The sequence below is a fragment of the Camelus dromedarius genome, chromosome 20 (assembly GCF_036321535.1).
Source record: "Camelus dromedarius isolate mCamDro1 chromosome 20, mCamDro1.pat, whole genome shotgun sequence".
NCBI classification, from domain to species: Eukaryota; Metazoa; Chordata; class Mammalia; order Artiodactyla; family Camelidae; genus Camelus; species Camelus dromedarius.
In genome coordinates, this window is record NC_087455.1 from 34,565,034 (window position 1) to 34,592,845 (window position 27,812).

General features: G+C 45.1%; 1 protein-coding gene and 1 non-coding gene across 4 annotated transcripts; both read left to right on the plus strand.

Moving 5' to 3' along the window:
- The first annotated feature begins 2,814 nt into the window (after positions 1 to 2,814).
- Positions 2,815 to 27,558, plus strand: GEM (GTP binding protein overexpressed in skeletal muscle). Of its 3 annotated transcripts, none has more exons than XM_031439332.2 (5): positions 2,815 to 3,040; positions 16,584 to 16,923; positions 23,393 to 23,469; positions 24,224 to 24,428; positions 25,929 to 27,558. In XM_031439332.2, the coding sequence occupies exons 2-5, from the start codon at positions 16,593 to 16,595 to the stop codon at positions 26,204 to 26,206; spliced, it is 891 nt and encodes a 296-aa protein (XP_031295192.1). In that variant the 5' UTR covers positions 2,815 to 3,040; positions 16,584 to 16,592; the 3' UTR covers positions 26,207 to 27,558. The 3 variants fall into 3 exon arrangements, with proteins under 3 accessions (XP_031295192.1, XP_031295191.1, XP_031295190.1); XM_031439331.2 differs by lacking the exon at positions 2,815 to 3,040 and adding an exon at positions 15,093 to 15,185; XM_031439330.2 differs by lacking the exon at positions 2,815 to 3,040 and adding an exon at positions 15,283 to 16,339.
- Positions 18,111 to 18,182, plus strand: TRNAV-AAC (transfer RNA valine (anticodon AAC)). Its single transcript has one exon. It is a non-coding gene; the product is annotated as a tRNA-Val (tRNA).
- Positions 27,559 to 27,812: the final 254 nt, after the last annotated feature.

Genomic DNA, 27,812 nt, shown 5'->3' on the forward strand with positions numbered 1-27,812 from the left:
ACTGAGCTATACCCTCCCTCTCTGAGCCTTAGTTTTAACATCTGGAAAATGAGGTCAGGTACCGCCTTTGCTTTTTTCACCTGCTGTAAAGATAACATTTAAGGAAAACACATTGTAAATTATTATGTAAATGAAAGCTGTAGTTTAGAAGCGTCGGCGCTGCTGAAGCAACACTTCAAATCACCTTAAGCCCATGGGCTCCAGAGAAAGTGGGACTCTGGGGCGGAAACCAGATTTCAGTGATAAGGTATGATCTGAACGATGGGGAGTGTTGGCTCTGTGGGTATATTTATTTCTTCAATAAATGTTTGGCGAACACCTTCTCCGTGTGTGGCACAGCGCCAGGCACCGCAGGTCGGCGGTGCAGAAGGCGGTGTGGTGCTGCCTGCGCCGAGCTTGTGGGGGAGACGGGCATCATCCAGAGCAGCGCCGAAGCTAGTGGAGCAGAATGAGGACTGTGTGAGAGCAGGAACTTAGTTACCGCCGTGTCCACGGTGCCGGGAAGGCTCAATAAATCCTTGATAAACAGTTGCTGCGCTTGCGGTGACCCGTGGGAAGGAAAAGTTCAGAGGTCGGAGAGCAAACAGCAGGGGGCCTAGTGCAGCCCTGGGGGCTACGGGCTTCCCTCCAAGTCTGTCCCCGTTGCTGCAAATGGCAACATTTCATTCTGAAAGAGCAGGATATTTAAGCCACTCAAAACCTTTGAAACTGGCCAGGAGGATTCTATCAGTTAGGATTCCAGTTTGGTTGCTACTGCAAAGGCCAAAAGAACAGTGGCTTAGACAAGATGGAAGTTCTTTTTCGGTGGTAGGCAGAGTAATGGTCGCCCGCAAACACCTATGTCCTGATCTCCAGAACCTGTGACTGTTCCGTGAAAAAAGGAACTTTGCAGATGTGACTAAGTCTACAGACAGCGGGTTTGGGAGGTTAGCCTGTGTTATCTGAATGACCTCTTAAAAACAGAGAACTTTTCCTGGCTGTGGTCAGAGAGGGGTGTGATGATGAAGGAGGATCAGAGAGATCCACAGGAGAAAGGCTCAACCTGCCGTCCTTGCTTTAAAGATGGAGGAAGGGAAGGAACCACGAGCCAAGTAATGGGGTGGCCTCTAGAAGCTGGAAAAGACAAGAAAACAAATCCCTGCCAACAAGCATTGAGGAAGGAACCTAGTCTTGCCTGCATATCTGTACCAGTTAGCCCCGTGAGACCATGCCCCACTTCTCACTTATCGAATTGCAAAATAATAAACTTACGTTGCGTTAAACCACTTAATTTGTGTTAATATATTATAGCAGCGATAGAAAACTGATAAAGATTTTGGTACCTGAAAGTGGGGTGCTGCCAGTAAACAATACTTAGAAATGTTGAAATAGTTTTGGACTTGAGGCTGGAAGAATTCCGAGGAGGCTAGATTGCCTTAGACTGATGGTGGAAACGTGGATGTTAAAGTCTCTGCTGATGAGGGTTCAGAAGAATCACCTTAGAGAATATCTCAATGGTTGTAAACAGACTATTAATAGACATCTGGACGTCAAGGACACTTCTGATGAGGATGCAGAAGCAAATGGGGAAGATGTTACTGGAAACTGGAGGAAAATGATCCTTGTATAATGGCAGGGAGGTTAGCAGAATTGTGACTTGCATTTATGTGGAAAGCAGAGCCTGCAAATAATGAACTTAGGTATTTAGCCGAGGACTGAAAGGGACAGAATGAAATGAGAAAAGGCTGTTGGACCCCCAAAATTTTAGAGATGAGAGGCAGTCTGATAAAACTACTCAACTGCAAATATGTATCATATTTCATGAAAAGGGAAGGGCATGTAGATGGAAAAAGAAGAAGGAAGAATTTAAAAGGAAGGTATTTATGAGTTTCCTTCCAAGACAGACTCTGTGTGAAACGGGTCCCCAGTTTGTTGGTGAAGAGCTTTAAGTAAGCCTGCATTCTTTTTGGTAATAGATTACGGTTGTGTTTCAGGATGTTGTGGAGCAGAACATTAGAATTATATTTATAAGCAGTTTCTATAATTATATCTAGAACAATCCATGTTGTTTTGATGATACTAGAAGCTAGTATGGAGAACTAGCACATTTTTTTCCTTTTTTCAGTTATATTATGTAGAATTATTACAGTTCAGCTGCACATACACACTATATTGCATGTAAATACATATATACAGTATACTGCACTTTTTTTAGTTTCCATATATGTACTAATTATTGTTTCTAAGAACAGATTAGATCTCTAGCTTTTTAAACTTACATAGTTATTAAAGGAATAAAGCCAACTACAAAATAAGAATCAACAGAATGTTGTAATCCAATCATAAAGGACAGTCAAATGGAACCAGCACAATTTTTGAAGGCAATGTCAAAATTAGCCTCATCCAAGCTTAGTTATTTGGAGAAAACAAGTTTTCACGCCAATGGAAGTAGCAAAAAGGGAAATATAGTGACATAAGTGTAGAGGTGATCATGATGTTAGTACCATGGTTTTAAAAAGTGTTTTAATTTTGAAATTCATCTTTCACCTAGCTGGAAAACTAATTGACTATATTTCCTAAGACTTGTGTCTTCATTTAACAACAGACTTGCAATATCTTCTGTGTATGCCAAACTTTATACTAGGTTGCAGGGAGAACAGAGCTCATTAAAATGTACCCTCACTTGTGCAGACTGGAATGAATGGTTACGGATTCTTCCCATCCCTGTGTCCTGTTTCCTTAGCAACGTGACTCCACCTTTCCTTCCGCTGAGTGGTGAAGTCTTTTTTTCCAGAGTCTTGAACTTGTGACTTGTGGCTGATCTTGTGACTTGCTTTCCTCAGTAGAATGTGGCAAGAGAGACATTTGCGGGAGTTCTCAGCTATGGTAGTTCCAAGCCTTGCAGCCTCCAGACTTGCTTCCTTGGAATTCTGCGGCTGCTATGGGAAGAAGCCAGCATCCTTGGAAATGAGAGCCCACGTGGACAGCGAGAAGCCCAGCTGAGAGCCAGCACTAATTTTCAGTCACATGAGTGAGGCCATTTTGGATCATCCAGTCCCTGGTGAGTTGTTAGGGATACTTACGGCACAAGTAAGCCCAGGTGAGACGAGGAATGAAACTATCCTAGTCTAGCCTGAATCCATGGCCCATCATATCATGAGCTAGTAAATATAGCCACTGAGTTTTGGGGTGGTTTGTAACATCACAGTATATAACTGCTCCTGAAGGGTTCACTGCCTAATGAGTGTATTTCCATGGGTTTTTCATTCTAAAAGATTTACCCAGGAATTCTATATTTAGGTTTCTGAAAATTAAACTCTCTGGGTTTCTCACATTCATGTATGTATTCTGTTTTTCCTTTTAGTCCAGATTTTCTGGATATCGTGTGCTACTTTTAAACTTTGCTGACAAGTATTTATTCAATTTTAGATCCAGTGTTTCAAGAGAAATTACCCTTGGGTTTATGTGGAACTCCTACTTGGCAAAAGCTGTTTTATACCACAAGATGGGAGGGGGGGACCTGCGACGGGAGGGAGGGACCTGCAACGGGATGGGCTCTAACCTGGATTTGAATTCATTGTGAGAAGTGGGGCTGTAGTTCTTCTTGGACAGGTTATTTCTTCTGACTTCTTTTTTTAATTAAAAAAATATTTTATTTATTATCGTGTTTAGTTATTTTTATTTTGGCCAGAGGGAGGTAACTTAGGTTTATTTATTTCTGCTGGGGATTGAACCCAAGACCTTGTGCATGTTAAGCATGCACTCTACCACTTGAGCTGTACCGTCCCTTCTCTCTTGACTTCTGATCCTGAATGTTCTAGACTCCTTTTGCTCCAATATCATTTAAAATAGAATTTACAATTCAGGGATGCAGATGAACCTCCCCCCCCAAAGAAATATTTCTTGAGTGGCATATAGAAGAGATTGCCTTTCGATGGTTATCAATCAGATAAAATTCATCACACCCTAATGGAGTTTTCCATAGCGAGAAGCCCCATCTGGGCTGGCACCAAATGGGAGTTTGTCTCTACTCATGCATAGGAGAGCTTCCTGATGGCAGGGGGTCTGCTTCTTTGGTACAGGGACACGCTCCTAAATGAATGAAACTGGGCTTGTCTCCAGGAGATCCAAATATTTAGGATCTTTTGTGTAACATGGTGTGTCTGTCTTTTTCTGAAACTCCCATTGGTTCTCAGTGATATATTCTTTCCTCTTTGTGTTTGTGTGTTGCATTTCTCCCTAATTTATGGCAAGAATTAAAGCATTGTAACATTTAGTATTAATTAGCTTGTATTTCTCGGTACAGAGTAGGAGAGAGAGTATACTGCTTGTCTCTACGTATTTAAATAAGCGATCTACAGAGGGTTTCACAAGTAGAATCACAGTCTCATCACCAACATCACACGGCTTTAGTCATGAAGAAGTTACGTAGCAGTTTTAATGACTTTGTGATATGTGAGCAGTTTTCCCTTTCATCTATCAATTGCTTGCCTTATTTTACTTTAAGATTCTCAGAAGTAGGTTCAGTTGACCCTTGAACACCATGGCAGTTGGGGCAGCCACTCTCTGCAGTCAAAAATATGCATATAATTTTAGCTGGCCCTTCGTATCTTTGCTTCCTCCATATCCACGGTTCCAGACCCAAGGATTCAACCAGCTGTGGGTTTTGGATCATGTTGTACTGTAATATTTACTATTGAAAAAAATCCACATGTATGTGGATCTGCACAGTTCAAACCTGTGTTCTTAAAGGGTCAACTGTATTTGGAAAGAATAAAGCTTATTAAAATACCAGTTGAGGGTACAGCACAGTAGTGATTTTATTAAATGTATACAAAATGCTAAACTAGTTATTGTTTGGAAGTTTTAAATGCTTGTAGAGATACCAGAGGAGCTCATTTTGTGTCTAGAGAGGATTTGGAGACAGGACTTGTTTTTTATGATCATCTGTCTCTGCCTATATTGAAAGGTTCACGTATTAAGCAAAAATGTAGGATGATTAAAATCCAAATTTTCTCCAGTGCCCCTACTTGCCCAAAATGGTAAAAGCTCACAGTACTTTTTGAGGAAACCTGGCAGGCCCATAGTTTTTTGGGGGGAAAAGCGAGAGCAGATGATTCTTGATTCTTGGTTTCTATTGTGTAGCCTTGTAACCCCACCACCCTGCCCACAGCTGGTGGGACCAGGGATCGGTGAATGGATGAGTTGATGACTGGCCCAAAGAGAGCTACGGGTCAGTCAAGGCGGGACGGCCAATCCAATCCACTTTTGGGGAGAGTGAATTCCATTCACTCGGAGAGAAGGTAGCAGTAAAGCAACACAGAAGCCAAGAGACATGGAGACAGGAAGCAGAAGGCATGAAACAGGAGTAGCTGTGAGTAAGAAGCCACAAGATATAAAATAAGAGGGGGGAGAACCTTGATGAGTGCAGTAGAGGTTGTCAGTTCCTGGGTCACCACAAAGCAGTGCCCCAGGACAGGGAGCAAGGGAAGCCTTCTGTGGAGAGACGACAAAATACCCAAAGATCAGTAACGTCTTCTGTGGTGGTGCTCACCTCACAGCCATACCTCTTATCTGAGAACGCCCTTCTTTCACACTCAAGTCCCCTCTGTGGCAGCCATGTTTGTGTTACATAGCCCCACCTTCCGGGCCTCAGCTGATTGGATCACGAATGGCAGTATCATCCTCCCTGAGCCAATCAGATGCTCTTCCTTGGGGCTTTGGAACTGAGACTGAGAGATGATTTGTCTCTCTATGTGGCTGCAGCAAGGATCATGGAGCTCTGGTGTGTGGAGAGAAAAGAAAGAAACAGATGTGCAGCAAGAAGCAGACCTGAAGGGACCATGTGGAGAGAAGGAGAGAGACAGTGTGAGAGCCTTGGTTTCTCATAGCTTTTCATTTCCAGGCTCTGATTCCTCAAAGAAATCCTGCAGGGTGTCAAGATACCTGCATTTTTAATAACATTCTTTATTTTTATTTTTAATTTTTTTTTGGTGGGGGGGAGATAATTAGGTTTGTTTATTTATTTATTTTTAGAGGAAGTGCTGGGGATTGAACCCAGGACCTCATGCATGCTAAGCATGCACTCTACTGCTTGAGCTACAACCTCCCCTCAAGATACTTGCATTTTTATAATATCCACCACTATTTTAGAAATTAACATGGCTCAAGGTAGTGTCCAGGTTTTGTAATGAAGAGTCTCAATGAGAGCATAAAGCTAGTGTGAAGATCTGCACAAAATTTGTGTTCCCCGTGAAGCTCAGCAGGGCAGCTGTCAAGATGGTTTCTTGCCTCTCTTACAATAAGTCCCCACTGGGTGTGTCTCATTTTCTTGCAACTTAGAAGGGACCAGCAAACATAGCTGGAGAATCTGACATAATGGAACCAATGGAGTTAGACCTTCAAACATCAAATACCAATTTCTGTGCAAGGATACGTCTGCTATTGTCCATTCTCACTACCCTTTGCTCTGTATGTCTGTGTTCCTGGAGGGCAGGGGCTGTCTCCGTGCAATAGGAATGGGGTAGCCCCATGCCCAATTTCTCAGGCTCAGGGTCCCTCTTTCCCTGTTCCAAGTCTTACTGTGATCCTGCCCATCCATGCTGAGAAGACTTGGCCTTCTTAGTGAAGAGATACTTTCGTACCAAACATGGGTTCCAATGGTTGTAACTTTACTGAGGGCAAGGGTTGGGTTGCTTTCATTTGTGGACCTTGGAGCACCTGGCCGAATACCTAATAGGCCCTTCATCAAGAATTATCAAGTGATAGACTGAATACGTTCTTTTTCTCAATGGCAATTTGAAGGTTCCAAAAGCAGGATAGAAAAACCTGAAACCAAATCACCTCGTAAATGATATAATTTGAGCATGCAAGTGGATAGATGTTAATAAAATTCATTAGGGCGTTAATTATGATGCTGGTAGCTGTGCTATGCAATTTTTTAACCCTCAAGGTGTGAATGCCCTCATGTGGGAAACAGAAGAATATTGGGTCTGCCTGTCATTTGCAGGGAGCTTGCTTTTCTCTACCTCAGATTGTGCTTTAATTTTGAGAGAAAAATGACCATCCCAGTTGCCGCTGGGTCATGCATCACTCCTGTTGAATTCCCCAGGAGAGAAGACGTCACAGTTTCTTGGAGGCTTCTGCTTATTTCACTCATCAGAGGAATGTTTATAGTTTTCATGTGAGTTTTAATGGGCAGAAGCATCTGTTCCCCGTCCATCTGTGATGTTTTGTGGATATATGAGAATCCCCGGCTGAGCACAAACCATCTTTGCTGTGTGTGGGATGCTAAGAAAAATAATGCAGACCAAGGACAAAGAAGAGAGGAGTGAAGAGGGAGTGGGGGGAGGTGGGAGCTGTGAATGGGTGGGTCTCTGGGCGCCTCTCCCTGAGCCAGCTGATGGCGCTGTGTGTGGCCTGTCCCTCCCTGGGGGTCTGGCTGGTTCTGGTGGATCGCAGGCCCCGCCGCCCCTCCTCTGGGAGCACAGCCAGCGGGTCTGGTGGGCCACTTAGTTCCATTGTATGGAGCTGCTCCTTTATAGTAATTGTGCACCCCTTGCATGGGGAAAAGCAGAAACATGCTGGCATGCCCCGCACATGTTCTGCATCCGCCCCAAGTTACATATAATCCCCCAAATGCCTATATTTCCAAGTCCTTGCCTTTTTTTTTTTTTTTAAACCTTGGAGTGCTTCCTCTTTCCCAGCCCCGTCCACATGGTGGTGCGGGAACACGCACAGAACTCGTGCAAACACAACCCCACCAACTCCTCTCTGTATTTCAAACCTCAAACAGAAGTTTCCTCTGTGAGATGCTCTCTGACCCACTCAGGCACGTAGTTCATCGTCCCCCCCCTTCTGCATGCACGCTCCGTGGCAGCCTGTCATGTCCCTTTGCAGCGATGGTTTTGGAGATGAGGGCTCTGTCTCTGAAGTCAAGCTGCTTGGCTACGAATTACAGCTCCAGCACCGGACTGTGTGAGCCTGGGCCAGTTACTTAATATCTCTATGCATCAGTTTCCTAATTTGTAGAATGGGGAACCTATTAATAATGACCACATACGGTTGTTGAGAAAATTAAGTGAGATGATACATGGAAATCACAGTGAAATGCTCAGCTCAGTAAAGCGCAGCTATTACTATGACTATTAACCCCTCAGTTTTGCTTCCTAACCATATTGTACAGGGACTGTCTGCTGGGTACCCTGTTCCTAGAGACGGGCATGTAATAGACCTTTTACATCTATTTGTTGAGTTAAATTGTCGAACTGAAGGCTCCCACTGGCTTGCTAAATCAAGTTCATGTTATCTGGAATCAGAAGTTGGGGTTCACTGGATTATGCTCTGACTCTTGGTTTATAATTATATATCCATCCACAAAAGATTAGTACTTGTAATTTCTTTTTATAATTGAGCACCAATTTCTACTTGTTAGACCTAGTGGATTTTACTTAGCCTATTTTATATTATTGCCCCCTTTCTTAACATTACCATAGAATCCTGAGCTTTTGTTGATTCAACACTTTTAAGATGATCCTAATTCTTGTTTTCTATTTGAGACTAAAAATTTTACTAATTTGCTAGTGTGACCCACTCCAGACTGTTACTGCCAGCAGACATGAATTCAATTATATACTTCCTCCTAAAATTAAAAAAAAAAATAGTTTGAGTTCAAATCTCAACCTTACCACTTTCTAGCTGTGGGAACTTGGGCAAGTTAATTAAACTTTGACTGTTTCATTTTCATCATCTATAAAATTATGACAGTACCTAGCTCGTAGGGTAGAGATATTCTGCATTCACAGTGTGTAAAATATGGAAATATCTCAATAAATGTTATTTGGTATTGTTCTCATCATTGTTATGAGTATTATTACATTTAAAAGCTCATCTTAACTATCACTACTGTAAAGTCCTTCTCACTCACTCTATCTGGAAGTAATCTCATTCTTTATTTGATCATCCAATATAATTATTAAATGCCAACTCTAAGCCTGGCAGCATGCTGGACACTGTCTGTGCAGAGGTAAGCAAATCAGATACAATTCCCACCTTCATGTAGGTTTGGGTTTGAGAGAGTGAAAAACCTCAACGTGTTCTCAAAGTTCTCAACCCACTGAGATACAGATTTAGGAGACAGGTAGATGGAGATAAAAAATAATAGCTTACTTATAACCATGTCTGAAAGGTGTTAACCACCCATGTCTTCAACCCAACTGTTCATTCTTTTGGCCTTTCTAGAAAGATTTATCACTGAAGAATTTCTTGGGCCACTGTAATTGGCTAAATCAAGGCTTTAGCCTTAGGCTGGGTTTGACTCCTTGGGTTAGACAGTGTCGTTGATTTTTCTGTTGCTGAAGGAAGGAACCTCAGGAAAAACATCGTGTTGGTTGGGAAACCAAGTGTTCATTGGGCCAAAGTTTTTAATGCAGCTTTGGGGTAATGCTTTGATGGATATGGTAATTTCTGGACAAAGGAACACCAAATTTTGTGCTCCTTGAGGACAGGAACCTGGTCCTATATAACTCTGTGTCTCTGGAACTTAGGATATTGTTTAGTAATATTGAGTAACAAGTGCTCAGTATTTACTTAGCTCACATTGCTGAACAACAACTTAGTTGAACACAAAATTCCAGTTTGACAATTATTTTCGCTCAGTACTTTGATCTTATTATGTGACTATCTACTTGTTTCTTGGTTGTATTTGAGAAGTCTGGTGTCCAACTATCTAATTGTCATTCTTCTGTTCCAAGGGGTAATCTGTATTTTGAAGTTGGAATGTACTTCTCTCATCCACGTTCTTACTTTTACTAAATGTATGTAACTATAAAATAGGAACGTGGAGTTTTAAAAAATTATATAAATTATTGCTCTGTAGATATTCTGCAATTTGCTTTTTCAAGTCACCATTATAGTCTCAGTATTTATCCATGTTGATACAAGTAGATCTACTTCATTCATTTTCACTGCTACGTAGTATTTCATTGTAAAATACTGCACCGTGCATTTATTCATTGATGATCGTTAGGTGGTTTCTGATTGTTGCTATCACAACCAGTGCTTTAATGAGCATCCTTGTGTCTGTCTCCTGTGTAATATACAAGATGCACATTGAGAAGTAGAATCAGTGGATCACCAAGGATGTGCCCATCTTGGATGTTGATGGTTGATCTTCAAAGTGGCCATACCAATTCACACTCCCACCAGCAGGGCATGAGAATCCCCCCTTTCCTCACATTTCCATCAACCTTGGTGTTACGAGACTTCTGAATGGGTGTGTACTTGACCCTTACTTGATACATTGTCTCCAGCATTGTTATTCTCTTTTAACAGATGAGAAAACTGAGGCTACATAATGGCAAGCTCAGAGAAAGAATGTGCGAATGAATGAATGAGAATATGGTCATACTTTATTTGTGACTGATTCTTTCTTTTTCAGAATAAAAGTTCCATGAATGTTAGTAAGTACCTTATCCCCAGCCCTTAGAACAGAATCCGATAAAAGGCAAATGCTCAGTCGTTGCTGTAATGAATGGAGGAGTCTGGGCAGACAATATTGCTTTCTTCAGGAGCCTCTCCTCGGCCCTCGGAGATACATTCTGCTCCTACCCTGCAGGGTTTTAGAAGGAGCGGCAAAGGCTCCTGTAGCAGGCTGGGCTAACGGAGGGGAGGAAGGGTGACAGCTAAGAATTTTTCAATGGAAAATTAAATCTGCTCAGCGGGAGTCTGATGAGAAACTGGGGCCAGCCTGAAGGAGGATGCAGCTGGAGGCAGTGTCCATCTGGCTTCCACAGGCCTCTGGATGTTGAGAGGTTATTCTTAGCCATCTTTTCTTCAGTCTTTATTTTCTCATCATCAGGGCTCTCTTGATTTTGCAATTGAAGCTTTCCCCCCGCCTTCTGTAAAGCAATGATTTTCCATATAGCAATTCTTTCCTTCTTTCGACTTCCCAAAGTGGGTGGGAGGTTCTTTTTGCGCTCAGACACTTTGCACACTGCCTCCCACCCAGCTCCTCCCAGGGCTTTTGTGCCTGGTGTAGACCTGTGATGTGTCCCGGGTATTTGACCCCAGATCCTTGTTTGTTTACAAAGAACTTAACCACACCACTCTCCTTGCTAATTATTTTTTTTCCTAGTAACATCAATAGTGGTACATTTCCCCCCTACCTCCTTCTGCCTCGTGTGTCCTGAATTCTGCTGGATTGATTTAACTTGAGCCTTAAGAGGCAGCAAAACCGAGGTCAGGTGGCCAAGCTCCAAGTTTTGGCTCCTGCGTCATCATCATAATCACTTGCACTGACACGAGGCTCTGTGATTAATAAATCCCCCCAACACTCAGTAGCTCTTTAGTGCTCAGAGCAGAAGTGAAGAAGCCCAGGCCTCTGGAGTTCAGTGACATCCCCAGGATCATGTGGTTAGGAAGAGGAAAGGCCTAGGTTAGAACTTGCTTTTCTAATGCTAAATCCCCTATCTTTTCTTACAACCTTCGCAGGGGTCACACAGTCAAATGCCTTAGAGGGCCAGAGAGAGAATCTAAATGAGAGAGGTTGGCTGGAGCAGAAGACATTAGGGACTAGTGAGGACTACGGGGAGTGAGAGAACATGCTTTGCCAAAAGGATTCAAAATGCCAAGCATTTAAAAGCAGTTGGGGGGAGGGTATAGCTCAAGTGGTAGAGCGCATGCGTACCATGCGCAAGGTCCTGGTTCAATCCCCAGAACCTCCTTTAAAAATAGAAAAATAAATAAACCTAACTACCTCCCTCCTCCCCCACAAAACAATAAAATTTAAAAAAGTTTTTTAAAGCAATAAAAAAAACACATTTATTTGATCAACTATTCAGTGCCCAGCCTATAACCTCCCTTTGTTGGTAGTAGAAGTGGGTGGTGTCACCTTTACCGCTGAGAAGCGCTGACTTGGTGGCATGAGTAAGCGTGACCGTGGCTGCAGGAAGTCTCTGGTGTAGACGAGGGAGTGTGGTGCGGTAAAGACTGAGTAATTCTCTTGCCTCTGCAGACCCAATGCCCTGAGCTCGCCCATCACCTGTATCGCCTTCCCTAGGACCTTCAAGGGGTGAGATTCTGAGCAGTGACACTGATGGTTGGGCAACTGCCCAAGGCCCCAGCCCCCAGCCCTGGCCAGAGGTCCCCCTGAGACAGAGCCCCAACTCTCCCTCCCACTCTCACCTCTTTGAAATCATGGGGCTTGGTTGTTCAGGTCCCTATGCTGAGACAAAGAGTGACAGTGACAGAGACAGGGAGGTAGGCCCCCAAGGGAACCCCAAGTTCACCTTCTATCCAGGGCATAGGACCTGGAGAAAAGAGAAGAGTGTGATTCATGCCTTTAAGTAGAGAAACCTTCCCCATCAGTAAAATGTGGCCCAATGAAGGTCCTGGGCTTTGGCCAATCAAATAAAAATGGCTTCTCTTTTGAGGGGGGTGGGCTGAAGTGGGCCCAGCATGGAAATGAGGTTGATGTGTCTCCCCTGCTCACATCAATGGTTAAGACCATGGCCCCGGAGAGTGCAGCTCTGCTACCTACTGGTTCTGTGAACTTGAACAAGTTTTCCCCCACATTCTTCAGCATCTTGGTCCAGGAAACATGGGTGGATGCAGTGGTGACGAGGACTAGCTGAGATGAGAGATGCATGTCGTTGAGTAGATGCTAGGAGTTGCCTTAGTTTGGAGTTCTGCCTCGTAGCCCACTCTTCTCCACATTCACTGAAACCCGAGGAAGCCCTCAGATGCCGGCAGAACAATTCAGAGGACAAGAAATTACAATATTCTGCCAATTTTTCTTCTTCAGAACTTGCCACTTGCCCGAAGGCCCTGATTCCACCTTTTTCCCTCCAGCCCTATCCCCTCAGATGGTCCCTGTGCATACTGGACAAGGTAGCGGGGATAAGGTTTGGCTCTCAAATGTGCTTTTTGCGAGGTGTCTCTGTGACTTTTGTCTCACTATTCACTCCCCCTTAACGCCCATTCAGTTGCAACTTTTCCTAGCTAGTGGTTTTTTCATCTGGCTTCTTGCGGGACAGAGAATTTAAGAAGGCAGCTTCTGTTAGTCAAATACAACAGTGCTGTCCTTAACCCAATCAGTCGTGGACTGAAAGCACCCCCCACCTCATCTTTTAGGATTGGTGTGCCCCACATAAACCAAGGAAATAGTTCAGAGTGGCCGCTGCCTAAGCATAGAATTAGGCTCTCATTAATGGGAAGAATTAGGTTCTTACCAATGGGCAAAAGAAGAATTGAGAGGCTAGATGTATACTTATAAACTCCGATTTATTCTTATTTCTTACTCCACATAATGTTTCTGTTCAGACCAGTTGACAGAGTAGGAGGCCCAGTATGGAAAAAGCATGGATAATTCTGAAACACATGTGACATGTGTTTTAGCATGGAGTCAGCAGTGTACTTTTAGACCATCTCCCTCTGTCCCTCTCTTGCTCTCTCTGTCCCTCCTCGACCCCCCACATCTGTAGCCATCCCCCTCCTGGCTAAGCCCAGAAGAAAAACTCGATGGAAATAAAGGAAGTTACGACACCAGGTTCTAGTTTCAGCTGTGCCGTTTACTAACTGAGTGGTAGTCACTCCTCTGGACATCAGCTTCCAGTTATGTATAAAGTAAGTATTAGGTTGTGGCCAGAGCACTTGAGACTAAAAGAGCTCTGAGTTTTCATCACTCTGTGGTCCCACCTTTGCCAGCTTGGGGCCTGGCACGCCTCAGCAGCTGGTCACTGGGATAATCACCAGAGTGGATAACTGCTGCAGGATACCCGAGAATGGCCCCCATTCACAGCACAGTCCAGCCACTCAAATAGATGCTGGTGCCTCTGGCTGTTTTCCGATGCCATCAGCCAACCCAGAGATGAGGCTGGCTGGAAAAATGGATGGATGCGTTGGAAAGGCCAGTGTCATCTCCAAACACAGCGTCGGGGAAATGCCCATGTCCCCAGAAAGAGGTCACTGTCACCCTTCAGCTGGTGGTGCAGGGCAAAGCGCTGGGCAAGCCAGGCTTTGAATCCTTATGAGAGCTGTGTGACCTTGGGCAAGCTCTCTGGCTTGTTTATCATCTTCTCCTGCATGGAATGGGGGTAGCAGTATAGCCACCTGGCAGAACGGTAGTAAAGACAGATCCTGCAGAGGCCTAACAGTACCGCCTGAGTACGGGGACTCAGAGGTACTCCGTTAAAGGTAATAGAAATGGCTGTGGTTATTATTATTATCCTGTGACCTTTACTCACAGGAATCACTGGGGGACTTGGGCCCTAATGTCTGGCTCAGGGCTCCTCCCACGGCTGGAGGCACTGGCTCCATGCCCAGGCCAAGCCGTGCCAGGAAGCCTGGTACAGAGATGCTTGCCCGTAGGGATGGTGATTAAACTCCCTGAGTGGGGAGCCTCGGCAGCCCAGCCCAGAGCGGGAGGGAGGAGCAGCGGCAACATTTAGCACAATCTGCTTGGATCCTTAATTATTTTTCAAGACTTTTTCAAGATCTTGTGCCCTTTCCTCACCTGTGCCTGTCGGAGAAGGGAAACCAAGCGGTGTCGGGCTCCCCTCCTCTTCCAAAGAGAAGGTGACAGGAGCAGGCAGAGGCTGTTTTCGTTGCAGGAGATGCGGCTAACACAAGCCCTGGCCACTCAAGGTGATGGCAGCCCATCCTAAAGGCTAAATCTCCGCCCACTCCCGGCTGATCCCTGTTTTTGTTCGTTCGTTTGTTTGTTTTGTTTTGTTTGTTTTTTGTTTTGGCGAAACTGGGCTTCCAATTCAAACCTGCCTTTTCCTCCATCCTTTATCCGGACAGCTCGCAAGGGTTTTGCTGGGAAGCGCGATTAACAGGCACTCAGTGTGTTTTCTCATCTTTCTGCGTCCACCTGGTAAAAATAAAATCAAATAAAGGAGCCCGGGATTGAATGGTTGTTATTTTTCAAAAGGGGAGAGAGGGGTCACATGACTGCGAGTAACTGATTTCGTGAAGTGGCTGCAACTCGGGGTTTGCTGCAGAGCCGCCCCCTCCCGGCGGGGGCGCTGACGTCACGGAAAAGCCCCGCCGCGGGCCGGCCGGGCTCGTATAAAGCGCGGGGCCGCGGCGGCTGCGGACGGCGGCGCGGGCGGCGGTACCCAGGGCGGCGGCGCGCGAGCCTCCCGCGCTCGGCGGCCCCGGCATCGCAGCGCGCGCTCGCGCACAGACCCTCGGACGCCCACCAAGTAAGCGGGGCGGCCGGGGAGGGGGCGCCTCCCGACTTCGGGGTTGGGGGTGGTGGTTGGGGAAGGGGTGGGCGTTCCCTGCCCGCAGAACTTTCTAAGTTGAGAAACGAGCCTTTGGAACGTGCGGTCTGTGCTGCGGTTTTCCGGTCGGGGGCAGAGTTCAACGTACAAAGGATGCCGTTTGTCATCAGCAGGTTCTTTAGTTCGGTTCAGTAGGAGAGTCACCTCTTCTACAGATTGTGGTCAGAGGGCAGCCCTCAGTGATACTTAGGGCTTTTGGTGTTTGAATTCAAGTCGGCCAAGGGAGGCGATGCTTATAAGATTAAAATAAAAACGGCTGGTCATCGTGGTTAGTGGCCAAAGTATTGGGGTGTAGACTGTGGGGTGAGTGTCGGAAGGGGTGTCTGTGCATTTCTTGCTCTCACGAGTGGGTCTTGCTGATTAAAATGAGAATGCTTCTACTTTGTGTCAAGGACCCTGGGAGCACAGACTTCCGTGCAAGGAGAGGGAGTCTTGAGAAGGGAAAGTTGTAGCGAAGTTGTTGAAGGTTTTTTTGGGAGAGTCTTTGGGGGAGTTCTGATTTGCTTCAAGAAGGTGGAACTCTGAGTTGAAGTAAAGAACTCTCGGAGTGGACATGGTTTGATAAGAGTGAAGCATTTTCTCTTAAATTTGACAGGTCTGAACGTGAGCAGGTCACTTCCCTGCGGGAAGGACAAGGTTCGCGACTGGGAAGTTTTAAACACAGTATCTGTGGGTGAGAGGACAGAGCTGAGGCACAGACGTCAAACAGAAATCTCCCCCCTAACCCCCAAATAATAGCTTATTCAGGGAGCCAGGGAGCATCAGGGCAACTTTACTAAACATGGAAGTCCCAATAAGAGCTTGTCCAGTCCAGCCAGGGGGAGTGATGTCATTGTCACATGTTTCCCACTGAGGCATAAAAGCTTGCTGGATGCTGGTGCAATTAAGAGCTATGTTTAGACCAGAGCAGCTAACCTGGCTCGCTGGTCCCCAGCTGCATTAACTTGTTGCTTTTCAAGCCGTCTCTGGAGGCTGTTGGTTCCTTCTGGCTGCATCTGTGCCAGCTCTGAGTGGGGAATCCCAAGGCTTCCTTGAGGATGGAGGAAGTCCCAGGGCAGTGGGCAATGCTAACGGTACTTTTTTCTCTTTGCGAACGACAGTCTGCCAGAGGAGCTGATAACTAATAGAACATGAGTGTGTGTGTGCGCGTGCGCTCAGTTGAAAGCCTGTTGGGTTTGGGGACTGCTTCATTGGGGTTCCTTATGAGGTACTGAGGTCTCACCTCATCTAATAAAATATCACCAGTGAATGTGTTTGAGCCCCCGAGCTCAGGCTCATGCTTACTCATGCTAACATCTTGGCTGCTTTGCTCTCCAGGACCCAGCGATGACTCTGAATAACGTCACCATGCGCCAGGGCACTGTGGGCATGCAGCCGCAGCAGCAGCGCTGGAGCATCCCGGCCGATGGCAGGCATCTGATGGTCCAGAAAGAGCCCCACCCGTACAGCCAGCGCAGCCGGCACTCTGCTGCCCCTGAGGACCACTGCCGCCGGAGCTGGTCCTCCGACTCCACAGACTCAGTCATCTCCTCCGAGTCAGGGAACACCTACTACCGGGTGGTTCTCATAGGGGAGCAGGGGGTGGGCAAGTCCACTCTGGCCAACATCTTTGCGGGCGTGCATGACAGCATGGACAGCGACTGTGAAGTGCTGGGAGGTAGGTGGCCCAGCCCCAGCGGGCTTCTGTCGTCAGCAGTGGTCCAGGCAGAAGGAGTGAGCGGGTGGGTCATTTATCTGCAGAGTTGGGAACTGCGATTATGCATTCTTGGCTCTGGCTGGGGAGCTGAGTCCCCAGAGAAGCCCTGGCATAGGCTCTTGGGACAAGAAAATTGAAATGCTCATAGCTAGAACCTGGGCCAGAAAGGGAATATCTTAGATTCCAGTTCTAAAGGGACTAGGGAGACCGGTTACAGAGGGTGGAGCTGACGGGTCAGGATCCCACATCTGGCGTTTGCCAGTTCTGACCTGGAGCTTTTAAGAGCTCAGTGTAGATATAGCCTTTTTCCATGGAGATACCTAAAACCAACCCGATTTGAAGATCTGTTAAGATGAATTCATTAGCGGGGAGGGTATAGCTCAGTGGTAGAGCGCATGCTTAGCATACATGAGGTCCTGGGTTCAACCCCCAGTGCCTTCATGGAAAATAAATAAATGAATAATAAACATTTAAAAAAGAGATGAATTCATTAGTATCTTTACACCAATATTAAGAGTTTTTTTGAGGGCATAAAATTGTTGAAAATCTGTATTTAAAATAGCACGGTATTTTAAAAAAGTACTGAAGTATGGCAACCATGATACATGTCTGTATAGAGTCTTAGAGTTTTTCAAGACAATTTTCTTGTACAATCTTATTTAAAGTACTTATTATTTGAGTCTTGCCTATTTCCAAAAGTGATTTGAGGTGACGTTATCTCAAAAGTGCATGTATCCCTCAGATATGTGTAAAGCGTGGCACTGTGTTCTGGGAATTAACATGAGGCTCCTGAGAGTATTCATATAGTGTCTTTCAGCCACGGCTCCTGTCTTAGACAATGCCAGGGTTGCCGTGTGGCCCTATTTGCAACTGTGGAAACTGAGGAAGAACCTTCCAGTGCTTGCCCCAGTGGCATGGTCTGTCCGTACTCTCAGTTGCAACTCACAGCTGAGTCACAGACTTCCCGAGTCGGAGATGCCTTAGTGATGAATTGGTTCTGTCCTCCACCTGATGTGTTGGAATCCTGCTCGTTCCTCGGGACTGTCAGCCCATTTCTACTAAATGTTTATTCTTCTAGGGTTGGGGAGTTCTCTGCTTCATGAGGCAGCTCCTGAACCGGGCTGTAAATGACGGCTTATTGTGGGAGGGGGGGTGTAGCTCAGTGGCAGAGCATGTGCTTAACATGCATAATGTCCTGGGTTCAAGCCCCAGTACCTCCACTTAAAAAAAAAAAATAAACCTAATTACCTCCCCTCACCTCATGATGATTCACTGATGGGACATTGATTTCTCCCCTCAATTCTAAAATCTCAGGGACAATATCTAAACAAAAATCAAGGGAGAACTCAGGTCAGTATCGTACAATTGATTTTCTCTTTCTTTGTAAAGGCTGGTGGGTGAGTGTCACTATTGGAGAAAGGGAGAAGGAACTAAGATAGCAGGAACTATCTAAAATGCACTTTTGCAGTGGGAAAGACACTCTGTTGGGTGCATTGTATTTGCTGTTTATTTTGCTCCTGACAAAATTCCTGTACTCATGAGTAAACTGAGTCCTAGGGACTTACCTAGAACCACCCTCTGGGGCAGCTGGGATTAGAACTCGGGCTTTTATCTTAATAGTTTGGTGTTGTTCTCATTCTGCCATGGATGGGGAACCTGCTCTGTACGAGGCACTGTGCTCAGTACTTCCCACAAGTATTTTGAGAATATTTTCAGAAACTGAACCAGTATGGTATTGCTGTCCCTATTTGACAGGTGAAGAAACAGAAGCTTATGAAGTCAACTGACTTTCCCAGGGTGAAAAAGCTAGTCCATGGTCTGGCCAGGATTTGGAGCTAGTTGTGGTCGAACCTAAATCCTATGTTCTTGGCCCCTGGATTTAGCCTCCAAATGCTGTTCAGTACCCCAGCATGTTGGGCTGGGCACCAGTCACATCCCTGGCTCTGTACGAGGCTCTGGGATACTCAGTGATGAATGAGGCTCAACATACGTACCCTCTTAGGAAAGAGCTAAGTGTCAGTGGTCATCATTCAGAGCAGGGGAAAATTAATGACTACCTTCAGAAGTACCAGGAAAGTGCTTTGGGGAATAATAGGAAGAAGAGGTTAACAGAGAGTTTTTGTTTCTTTAAGAGGGAAGAATTGAAAAAGTTAGTGGACAGTAGACTTGCAAAAATACTTGTCCATTAGAGTGCAGTGGTATGTATCCAGAGGGAGGTATCCTCGTAGGCACAGAGTATTAAGAAGATTGACCCATCCCTGAAATTTGGGAAGGCGGGCTTCTATATTTGGGAAACTTCTTTGTTGAATGGGGTGGGGAGCTGGTAAGGAGAGTCCTTTCCTTATCGCCTCAGAGAATCTTTGACAATAGGAAGCTTCTCAGATGACTGATGTGTGTCCTAGTTGAGTGACTTAATTTATGCTGTCTAGGGTTACCGTACCTGTAGGTGGCTATTGAAATCATTAGTTGGCTTTTCTGTTTCCCAAGGCACTTCCCTGCATGGTTTTTTTTTTTTTCAGCATTAACCATAAGAAAAAAACAACTACACAATACTCGCATCATTATTTCTCCAAATAAAGGTGGATGTTATTAATATTATACTGCAATAATCTTATGACTCTCTGTACACATTTAATGCCATTCATTCATTCATCCATTCATCCCTAAACTGTAACTGAGCATACACCATGGAGCTTGCTGAGACACTATGAGGCCACACAGGGTCATGGGGCTTCTCCCCTAAACATGCTTACAGCATATGCAATAGAGATCAGATATAAGCAACTATAAATCATGGACTAACAGGATGTGATGAGTGTCTTCAGAGAGGTACAAGGGCAGTGCTGTGGGAATTCAGGAGAAAATAAACATTACTTCTGGCTGGGGCAGTCAGAAAAGGGTTCACAGAAGATTCGGTCTCTGAGCCAGACCCTGAGGACACCTGGGATTTGGAAGCCCTGAGGTGGGTGAGAAGGCACTGCAAGTGCGCACAGGAGGTAGGGGCTAGGGCACCAGCCTCGCAGCCTGATGTAGGTTGGACCCCAGCTTTGACACTGACTTAGCTGGGTGCTCTTGGACAAGATACTTACCCTCCTCAAGCTTCTTAGTAAAATAGGGACAGTACCTATTTCATAGGATATTAAGAGGATTGAGGGAGATGATGGCTTGTATTAGGACGTAGCACAGTGCCTGGCACATAGTAAGTACCGAGTGAATGCTAGTTCGAGCTGATTCTGAATCTATTGCCGCCTTTCCTTGGGCTTATCTTCCAACACTGGCCCTTTGATTGCTTGAAGTCCTCATCCACTTTGGCCCCTCTTGGCTGGAGCCCTGGGAGACGTGCAGAGGAGACGCGAGCCACTAGAGTAGAGGCGAGTATCGCTAAGCAGGCGTTCCTTCCAGGGTTCCTGGGGGTCCTGTGGGCTCTGAAAGCTGAAAGCAGCTGAGAGTTTTGGGGCATGAGGGATGCTGGAGCCTCAGAACTTTCTAGGGGCTGCGGGAGCTGGCTTCAGTGGGCGAGAGAACTTCCCTGCAGGCTCACACACACCGTGCCTGAGTCAGCCTTGGGCAGCATGGTCCTCCAAGCACAGTGGGGCAAATGAGGAAAGATAAATCAAGGTGCATGAGTCCAGGGAAAATGGCTGCTGACCGCAGCATCCTAGAAGCTCCATCCCATGCCAGCAGGGTGCTCTCTCTTGCTGTGCAGAGAGTGAGTACCCAGCCCCGGCTCTGATGGAGAGCACGGGGAGAACCAGGGCTTCCCCGACCAGGCTCCTGAGAAGCCTTACTAGCCAGGAGGCCTTAGCCCTGTCTCCAGCCACCCTGACCCAGGGCAAATTTCTTTCTTTTCTTTCTTTCTTTTTTTTTTAAAAATTGTTTTTAGGGCAAATTTCAAAGGACTCCTCCAGAATTTCACATTCTTTTATTCCCCCTCTTTTCACCTGATTAGCACTTGGAAAGTGAGTGACAGGGAGGAAGAAGGACTAACTAGAGCCTTGGTTACAGGCAGGCCCTCTCCTGTTTGGCAGGATCTCTGTGTGTGAGGAATCCTTGGGGCGTGCAGCCAGAGGTGATATATGAACCCGGGCGCAAGGCAGACGCACAAAGCAGGGCAGAGATGTATTGTTTCAGGCTCTTGGTTTTCCAACAAAGTGACTTCCAGGCAGAAGGAAGTCCAGACAGAATGATCCTGTCAGGAACCTTCCAGAACAGCAGGTCAGCTTGGCTCTACTTTTGCAGCTGGAATCTTTAGTTCCCTTTTTCTCTGGATGACGTGGTATCTCTTAAACCAAGAGAAAGTTTGAGGTTGTATTTTCCCTGAGCTATTGGAACACAAGTGTGTTTCTATTTGAATGACTGGAGGTTCAAGTGAATCCTTTGTGCCTGATTTTGGGTGGGGAGGGATGGACTGAGGGCTGAGAAAGTGCTGTTTTGAGTTTTCTGAGTGCAGGGAGGGCTTTCCGAGAAAAGATACAAACTCTGAGGGAGTAAGGGGCCGTCAGCGCCCCTGCCCCCACCCCTGTCTGTGCTGCTCCAGCTTTGATGACATTTCAGACGTGCCTGTCAAGGTCCTGAGGTCCCGAGGCCCCACTCTTCAGTAAACCAAATGATGCAGTCCACCGCGATCCCATTTGTGATGCATGTTGTGGACGGCAACATGATGCGAATAGGTTTCCAGTCCCCGGTGGGAAACAGTTACCATGTTTAGAAGAACAAAAGCCTGAAGGATGTGGGGAAACTGACAGAAAGAACCACCCCTGGTTAATTTTCTTCTCATTTGTCCACGTGTTCCTTCCTTTCCCTCTCCTGAGTCTAATTCCTAGATGAAGAAACATTAAACCGGGAGCACTGTTTTTATAAACCCCTCACTAGTATAAAACAGGGAATGTCCTGGGTCCTCCAGCGTCATGCTTTTCAGCTCGGATTTACCTAGAACGGGACACGGCAAGTATGGCAAGAACTGACTTCCTGCCTGTGAGGAAGTGATGATAGCAGCTAACATTTAATATAACATTCAACATACAGAATCGTCACACAGCCCTAAGGTGTGGGTACTGTTATCAGTCCCATTTCACAGATGAAGAAACTGAGGCCCAGAGACCCTCAGTAAGCAGTCCAGAGCCAAATAGTTAATAAGGCATGGCATCCAGATTCAGATTCAGGTTTCCTTGTGCTCACAGCTGCAATGCTATAGTTGTCATTCACTCCTTCGACAAGTATTTACTGAGCACCTACAATCTACCAGGGTGCTGGTGGATGCAAATCTCTGCTGTAACACTCTAGGGGGTGAGAGGGGCAGAAAATAATAAACTAAGTTAAATGGAGTCACGTTAGATGGCAATCCGCACAATGAAGTAAAGTAAAACAGGGACTGTATAAAGGATATTGGTAGGGGAGAGGTGATGTAATTTTAAATAGATGCTCAGAGAAGGCACAGAAGGAGGTAAGGGAATAAGCCTTTGGATATTTGAAAGAACAGATTCTAGGCAAAAAGAACACAAGAAAAATGATTTAAAAAAATCATTCTGAAGATCATAATTTTCAAATGATTAAATTTAAAACAGGAAACGTCATTGTGAAAATAGAGTGGTATGGGCTCGACTGTGTGGAGTTGATGGGAGCCCCTCTTGCACAACTCCCAGTTAACTCAGTTAATCCGCCCCTCCTTCCCCCTCCCTGCTGACTCTGTTGGACTGGAGCTGGCCCACTGTGCGGGATTCACCCTTCCCCTCCACTCCATCTGGGCTCGAGTGCAGGGAGGAAAGTTTCCATTACCAAGGAGAGCTGGAGGCTGCACTTCTGTTCTACTTAAGATGGAAAAACAAGCCTGTTTATTCCTAGGGAACTGTATTTTTTTTTTTCAACGAAGAAAACTTCACCGAAACAGGGATAGTCTCAAGATTTTTTTCTTCCACATCTCAGAAGAGGAGAAATGTCTCTAAGCTGAAAGCTCCTGAAACTGCTGGTGAAATTCAGTAAGCACCCCGCTGAAAGGCGCTGTGGATTTCCCCGTAAGGCTTATGAGCAGGGCTTACAGTTCCACTGGGCAGTTAGTGTTTCTCAGGGCAGCATCTGTGGAACCTGAGACAAAAGCGCTAATGTGAATGTTTATTCTCCTAAATGGATTTCCTATCTAAAAGGTGTAGGAATGATGAAAACGAATGCTTTTCATTTCAGGGCTTTAGTGATACACATTCAGAAGACCTAGGTGTTCTGCCTAGTAAATACTGGAGGGATATATGTATGTTGTTGATGGTGATTAAAAAATAATTTATGTTTGTGAATATTTACACAGTTTCCTCTGTATATTTACATAATTAATGGCATATTTAGTAAGTTTATTTTCCAGCATAATTTTCCACATGACCCTCTTATATAAAAAGTGTTGCCTATTTGCCTGACTCCAATATCGCTGTTCTTTCTTTTCCAGAAGATACCTATGAGCGGACACTGATTGTTGATGGAGAAAGTGCAACAATTATACTCCTGGACATGTGGGAGAATAAGGTATGCAGGGCCTCGGCTTTGTGTGAACTCCTTCAGGGCTTGTGTTTGGTGCAAGGGTGACATTGCCCTTTTTGGTGTTCCAGATGAGGTGAACTCATTTCCTTGATTAAAAGCATTTACTTCTGAAGAATGAGACTGTGCTAAGGAACAGGTCGTTCGCAAATGAGCTCTGAATAACAAGCAAGTCGCCGTGATTTGCCCTTTGTTCTGCTCAAAAATGCAAAAAAAAAGTTTTTTTGTTTTAGGGAAAGCATAGATGATAATTTTAAATGAACTAAACCACATGATGTGAAGTTGATACTCTCACTACTAGTTTTCAACATTTGCTTTTTAAATGTTTGGGGCTTCTGAGCATATATGCTGAACCTTCTGTTTATTGAGGACCCTCCTATGCTAATGAAAGGATGCTTAATTTCATCACTTGGGAGAGGCAAGAGTTGTTTTGGATGCCTAGAAAGGCTCACATTTGGTAGTTTAAATAAAATTAGAAATAATGTTTGGCAAAGTCGTATAATTTATCAACTCAAGCTGCAGGAGGAATCGGAAAGTAAAACTTTCTGGCGTCAGCACTGTATGAGCTAGCAGTCTTTACAGCCACAGACATCTTGCAGACATGGAGGACTGATGCATTTTAGGGAGTCAGAATAAGTTTTCTTCCTGTCTCATATCAGCAAGGGTGCTTTAGGATACACACAGAAACTGACACCTTTACCAGGCGAACCTGAGCTCATGGGAGATCTTGTCATTTCATCAGGGGGAGAATGAGTGGCTCCAAGACCACTGCATGCAAGTCGGGGATGCCTACCTGATTGTCTACTCCATCACGGACCGGGCTAGCTTCGAGAAGGCATCTGAGCTGCGAATCCAGCTCCGCAGGGCCCGGCAGACCGAGGACATTCCTATAATTTTGGTTGGCAACAAAAGCGACTTGGTGCGGTGCCGGGAAGTGTCCGTATCAGGTAAGAGGAGTGGTGCCAATTCCACAGACGCCATCTCTGGTCAGCTGCACTTTCTGGCAGTTGCTCTTCCCTTCCTCTTTCATGAAGCTGAAACCAGGGACTCATTTAAGATGCCACAGGGAATTTTATGCATACTCTCTAAGATTCCTGCATTCCCAGCAGATCATCTGGTCTACCCGCAGGATTCCACTCTCCCCATCCCCAGGGCTTTCCTTGGATTCCTTTAGGGAAGAGGTCATGCTCAGGGGTTTACTGGCAGTCCCCCAACTTTTCTCCTCAGCCTTTCTGTTCTCTAAGGAGATCTCAAGAATTCCAGGAAGCGAAAGTAGCATTTTCATGTAAGAAGGATGGGAACTCTGATTTAGGGGAACTGTGGGAAAGAGTCTCACTGAGATTAAGAATTCTGCTTTGGCTGCGTCTGGTTCCTTCAGACCCTGGAAACACTCTCCCAGCCCTCACCCGTTGCCTCCTAAAAGTCAGTCAAGGCATCAATCTGATGGTGTCACATATACTTTGTCATACCTAGTTCAGGGATAATTCCTATCTGTTGAGTTGGCACCCAAGTGATTTTGGGGCCCTTAAAATTTTATTGGCCTAATACAGATTTAGTACAATGGTTAAAAAAAGCAAAACAAAACTGCACTGCGATGCTCTGCTCAGGAGAAAAGAGCCTGTTAGACTTAACAGACCCAACCAGTTTGGGACTGTCTTACTTTTAGGAAATGACTATCCACGGTAATCATTCTTTCCAACCAAAACTTGGACACCTGGTCATCAAACACAGTGGAATATTTGAAATCAAAACTATTTCAGAAAAGTTTGTACAGTTTGCCTTAACTGTACTGTACATGTGTGAAATCCTCAAATTTTTTTCAAAGTATCTCACCAAAGCTTACAAAAATTGTTTTAAGAGAGGAAAGCCAAGTTATCTTCAATTCAGAAAACTGAGAAGAAAGAGTTAAGAACATGAACTTGAGCGTGAAGCCGGTCTGGATTCACATCTGCCACTTACAGGCTATGTGAACTCCCTCAAGTTTTTACAAGACCCTCCTCCCACCCCAGTCTCATCATCTATCTGAAACACTGAGCTATACCCTCCCCCCAGGATAATGTATTTTTAAAGATTGTTGTGGACATTTAAAAGTATTTAACCCAGTTCCCAGCACATAGTAAGTGCAATAAATTCAGGCTATGACTTTGACTATTATAATTAATATTACCATATTTGATGAAATTAGACCTTCACACAGTGCATTTGGTGGGCCAGATCTAAAGTCCATCTCCCCTGCTTCCAGGAATCTTCCTGTGAGACTCTTTGCTTCTGTTTAAGCCCCAGGAGGACATGTGTCCCAGTGGCCTCCTGTCCGCATCACATGTGGGAGTGACTCAGAGTTACCTCAAGGACCATTTAAAATTAGGACTCATCCTGCTTGGCTCTGTGAGTGTAGGATCATACCCCGCAGCCCCTCTGACTTCCTTCCCTGCTCCTCTCCCCACCAGAAGGGAGAGCGTGTGCCGTGGTGTTCGACTGCAAGTTCATCGAGACCTCCGCGGCCGTCCAGCACAACGTCCGGGAGCTGTTTGAGGGCATCGTGCGGCAGGTCCGCCTCCGGCGGGACAGCAAGGAGAAGAATGAGCGGCGGCTGGCCTACCAGAAGAGGAGGGAGAGCATCCCCAGGAAGGCCAGGCGCTTCTGGGGCAAGATCGTGGCCAAAAACAACAAGAATATGGCCTTCAAGCTCAAGTCCAAGTCCTGCCATGACCTCTCTGTGCTCTAGGCGCCCGAGTCACCCAGATGTCCCCAATGGACATCACTGAAGGCCGTTGGGACCAATAATCTATATTAGATTGGATTCTTAAGTATTGTTAGATGTGGCTGGGAATTAACGTGGTCACCTGGTGGGCAACATGCCGCATGGGAAATGAAAGGTCTTTGTAAAGAGTCAGTATTTATTTACAGGAAAAGCCTGACCTTTGCTACCCGAACACCCAAGACTCATTCGAGGTCGTGGTTGGTGTTCACATGTGGTTCCTCTCTCCTTTGGCTAGTAGAGAATTGAGCCTACAAAAGAATGCCTAGACATTTTCGTTATTAAAATTTTGCCCAGGGTTTGGATATGTGGATTGAGGCTAATCAGTGGGTCATAAACAAATATAGGAAAGCGGTCAAAGGATTTTTTCCAAGGAGGCAGAACTCCTGTCTCTCTGCCTTAGATTCGTGGAGCGAGGATCATAGAACTGGACTCATCACGATCGTGATTCTTACTGCTCCATGAAGCTGTGAGAAGAAATGACGGACTTGCTGGAAAGGAAAGCTTAGCAAAACAAGTTTTGTTCAATGCCCACAGTTGGGGATCCTGAAATTTGTAGAATTGGGAACTGATATATGTACCACTAATGGGTTCAAAAATTACATCTTTACTACTGTGTCTTAACAATTGTTTATTTAAGGGCAAAATTATTTTCATCAAATTCTATTTCGTCAGACCACCTTTTATGTTTCATTATCTTTAAAATCATAGGGCCATCATAAAAATATCTTTAAAATTGAATTGTTGAGAACGTAGAGTGCAAAGTGCCAAATTTTTAAGTATAACTGAAGGTCTGGATTTTTATAAAACAGAAAACATAAATACTTACAGTTCTTTGGGTTGACCCTTGTCTGCCACAGCTCTGCTCTATTTATTATTATTTTGCAAAATAACAACCGTTTTAACATTTGATAAAGCATATTTATGAACATGTTTCTTAATAAGAAAAATGCCCATTTTATTACCATTTTCTATCTTTTTCAGAATATGCAAGTTTTTACCTATATGTCTTATAATAAAAGAAATAAAATCGTTGGAAAAAAAGGCATTTCTAAATGTTTTTTCTCCCCAAACAAGATGATTGTGATCATTTTGATAATAGCTTTTAGAGCAAGCACATTCTAAAGAAACATATCTATTGTTTTATGTCTTCTGTTCATTGGCTACTGCCCCGTCATGGTCAAGTTTTAGACTGTCCCTGACATCCCTCCTTTGGAATGTGATTCACAATAATGCAAAGGGAGTTTTGGCTGATACGGTTAGGAAGTATTTGGGGTCATGTAAATGCTGAGTTCCAGTAAAAGTGAGATGGACCTTTATCTTTGGTCTGGCGAATTCCTGATTCAACAGATGGGCCTCGCTTTGCTCCCCAAAGGCACATGGTCCTAAGCTTGAGTAAAGCATTAGAGGAAATTACAAAGGATTAGGCAGGAAAAAAAAAAAAAAAAAGAAAGGAAATTGGTGATTTTCAGCCTGAGATGGAGCCAGGCAGAGCTTTAACCAAGTTCTCCTCCCTGATATTAATACGATTAGACATTAATCCACGTGGCTGCTTTCCAATGGTGTAGCCCTT